The sequence below is a fragment of the Zea mays genome, chromosome 6 (assembly GCF_902167145.1).
Source record: "Zea mays cultivar B73 chromosome 6, Zm-B73-REFERENCE-NAM-5.0, whole genome shotgun sequence".
Classification (NCBI taxonomy): Eukaryota; Viridiplantae; Streptophyta; class Magnoliopsida; order Poales; family Poaceae; genus Zea; species Zea mays.
Window position 1 is genome coordinate 121,021,643 of NC_050101.1, and position 3,678 is coordinate 121,025,320.

The 3,678-nt window shown below is 49.2% G+C and overlaps 1 protein-coding gene across 2 annotated transcripts; it reads left to right on the top strand.

Annotated features, from left to right (window-relative positions):
* The first annotated feature begins 615 nt into the window (after positions 1–615).
* LOC100384018 (uncharacterized) lies at positions 616–3,449 on the top strand. 2 transcript variants are annotated; one of them, XM_008649937.4, is made up of 2 exons: positions 616–2,201; positions 3,050–3,449. In XM_008649937.4, the coding sequence occupies exons 1-2, from the start codon at positions 899–901 to the stop codon at positions 3,052–3,054; spliced, it is 1,308 nt and encodes a 435-aa protein (XP_008648159.1). In that variant the 5' UTR covers positions 616–898; the 3' UTR covers positions 3,055–3,449. The 2 variants fall into 2 exon arrangements, with proteins under 2 accessions (XP_008648159.1, NP_001170100.1); NM_001176629.1 differs by lacking the exon at positions 3,050–3,449 and having other exon boundaries at positions 681–2,383.
* Positions 3,450–3,678: the final 229 nt, after the last annotated feature.

Sequence of the window (3,678 nt, forward strand, 5' to 3'; positions counted from 1 at the left end):
CTCCTCTTCATTTAGATAAATGTAGAGATTTTTCAACCGCTTTTAGGTGGATCCACGACCGGTGGTTAGGACAATACCAATGTAAACGACACACCTATTGCATAAACAAGAACTTTAGAACAATCAAGTGTTAGAAGGGCATTTAATCTAGATGAAATAGTTGCATATCCTACATTAATGATGATGAGATCATTATTCGACAATTTCAACGTCTCAAAACTAGAGAAGGACGTAATTGTCTTAGTTAACAGGAACTTAGTAGTATATTTGTTTTTCTATTTATAAAGTTTTTTTCTTTAAACATGTATTATGTATTAATATGAAACTTTAATTTTATGCAACACTAGTTTTTAGAGTCTTGTTTGATTTTGTCGCGTGGTTTTCTTGGCCTCCTATGAATTTTCATTATGCGTCCGCCACTAAAACCAACAAATGGTTATTAGTGCTTCCATGAAGAAGGGCAATTTGTTGCTCAGATATGAGGGTTAAAAAGACTGCATAGCACGCAGTTGTAGTCATCCAAACACATATTTCTGCGTCTTAGAAGTTCTCTGGAGCATAGCTCATACGATCTTTAAAAAGACGTCAGGAAAGGGTCAAACATACACGCTGGTGCCGTCCCAGCGTCTTCACCAGTTCATTTACATCTTGTTTTGTCGCCGAGTGTGCAAAATACTGAACAAAAGAGTGCATGCCAAAACGGCCTTATACAATTTTCTTTTAGAAAACAAGCAGGCATCACCTAATTACCTGTCCTCACTCCTCTGAACTACTATATCCAGTCCTTAATCCGATGCCAATTCCTACTGGTCACTGATCGCCATGATCCGCGTGTTTTTGGGAGCATAAATGTGCAGCGCGGTCCCTGTGGCAAGCTCCTGTAACCTCAATACAAGCTATGCAGCAGCTCGTGGCGTTGCTGGTACTGATCTCCCTCCCCGTGCGCGCGGCGCCTGTCTCCGGCGCCGGCGTCGTGGTGGCGCTGCTCACGCACTCCGACGCCGGCCGCGGCTTCGCGAGGCCCGAGCTCGTGCGGCGAATGGCGCACCGAGCCAGGGCGCGCCGCCGGCTCCTGTCCTCGCACGAACGCCCCGTGCGCGCGCGGGTGCGCGCAGGGCTCGTCGCCGCCGCCGGCGGGATTGCGACGAACGAGTATCTGGTGCACCTGGCGGTCGGCACGCCGCCGCGGCCCGTGGCGCTCACGCTCGACACCGGCAGCGACCTCGTCTGGACGCAGTGCGCGCCCTGCCGCGACTGCTTCGACCAGGGCATCCCGCTCCTGGACCCCGCGGCGTCCTCCACGTACGCCGCGCTCCCCTGCGGCGCGCCGCGGTGCCGCGCGCTCCCGTTCACGTCGTGCGGCGGCCGGAGCTGCGTCTACGTCTACCACTACGGCGATAAGTCGGTCACCGTCGGCAAGATCGCCACCGACCGCTTCACCTTCGGGGACAACGGCCGTCGTAATGGCGACGGCAGCCTCCCCGCCACGCGGCGCCTGACCTTCGGCTGCGGCCACTTCAACAAGGGCGTGTTCCAGTCGAACGAGACCGGTATCGCCGGCTTTGGCAGGGGGAGGTGGTCACTCCCCTCCCAGCTCAACGCCACGAGCTTCTCCTACTGCTTCACATCCATGTTCGACTCCAAGAGCAGCATCGTCACTCTTGGCGGCGCGCCGGCCGCGCTCTACAGCCACGCGCACAGCGGCGAGGTCCGCACCACCCCACTCTTCAAGAACCCCTCGCAGCCCTCGCTCTACTTCCTCTCGCTTAAGGGCATATCCGTCGGCAAGACACGGCTGCCGGTTCCGGAGACGAAGTTCCGGTCGACGATCATCGACTCGGGCGCGTCCATCACGACGCTTCCCGAGGAAGTGTACGAGGCCGTGAAGGCGGAGTTCGCGGCGCAGGTCGGGCTGCCGCCGAGCGGCGTGGAGGGGTCGGCGCTCGACGTCTGCTTCGCGCTGCCCGTGTCGGCGCTGTGGCGCCGCCCCGCCGTCCCGTCGCTGACGCGCTGCACCTGGAGGGCGCCGACTGGGAGCTCCCACGCGGCAACTACGTGTTCGAGGACCTCGGCGCACGCGTGTTGTGCGTCGTGCTGGACGCCGCGCCAGGGGAGCAGACCGTCATCGGCAACTTCCAGCAGCAGAACACGCACGTCGTGTACGACCTCGAGAACGACCGCTTGTCCTTCGCTCCGGCACGGTGCGACAGCCTCAGCTCGTAGCTTCACTCTAGTCACTAGTAGTGTTTGTACAAAAAAAAATACGTAGATCTTTTTAGTACTAACTAAAAATGCTAGGTGAAAATAAAATAGTTTTTCCATTGTGATTGTAAAAGTTGGAAAGCAAGAAAATTTCGCGTGCAATTTGTCACGCCACCTTTCCATATAACACACAGCTGAAGATCCGGAATTCCGGATTATATATCAGTAAGATATATCAGTGACAGTAAGGGCTAGTACGTCCGTGATCGATACACACAAGAGCAAAGCAGATCCATAAAACCAACTTAGAGAACGGTTAAGTCAGTATTAATTATGGAGGTGTTTGGTTTGAAAAATAAATTCAGGTGTTATATCATGAATTCATTCCATAAATTTGATGGAATGAACTCATTTCTCGTATTATTACTAATTATTAGACTATGAGAAATGAAATGGCGATTGATCAATTCATTCTATTTTGTGAACCAAACAAAAAAATGAGGAGTGGGAAGACGATAGTCTATAGACTATCTTATTCCTCAAACCAAACATGATGTATATTTTTCACTAGATAGACTTTCTAACATCTCTCGAAAAAGACTTGTCAAGGGGAAGTAGTGGAGTTTATCCTGGAATGGGCAAGATCACCTAGAACGTCGTCAAAACTTATAGGAAGATGTAACGAACAACAAGATATAGAGAAAAAAATAAAATAGATAGTAAATATGATTTTGATCGGTTACATAATGGATATTGTTGGGGAGAAGGTCTCTGGTGGAAGGTTCCTGTTAACCAAGATCTTTGTTTAGACATTTTTTCAAGATAATGATTTAAATCAAAGTCGTAGGATAAGGAAGCTTCACACGGAGTGTCGTCGAAGCTTCGGACGAGGTACAAAGTTGAAGATGACGGGGAGCCAAAGGTAGATGAAACGAAGCTTCGACGCCTTTAGGATTGTTTTCCAGCTAAGGAAGCCAAAGGAAGTCTCCGAGGAGGAGAAAAGTCATATACGACACGTCAACGGTGTAAAATGGTGAAATTGTATTCCCTCAATTATGAAGGACTATTGTGTAATAGGAAGAGCAAAGTTATAATTTCATAAAAAAAATGTCCATCAGTCTAGCCCTATAACTAGATGAACAATGTCATTGCTACAAGGATCGACCTTGTTTGTAATCTCGTGTATGTAGCTCCCTTCTCCCCAGAGAGAGCTCAAAGGTAATATAATTCTGAAGCTTTATTGAATACCTTCCTTTGTATGTCATATGATGTCTAAAGCAATCTATTCATTAATTTCCACCATGGCGTAAACGAAGTCCATTGCTAATGGCAATTACCTTATGTGATGTTGGTTCAAACATCTAAGTTACTCATTGCTTATGTTTTTTAGCATTTCTCTAATGCGTGGAAAGCATTCATCTCTCTCCCCTCTTGCTCCTTCAAAGGGGAGAAGGAACAGACAAAACAACTGAACTG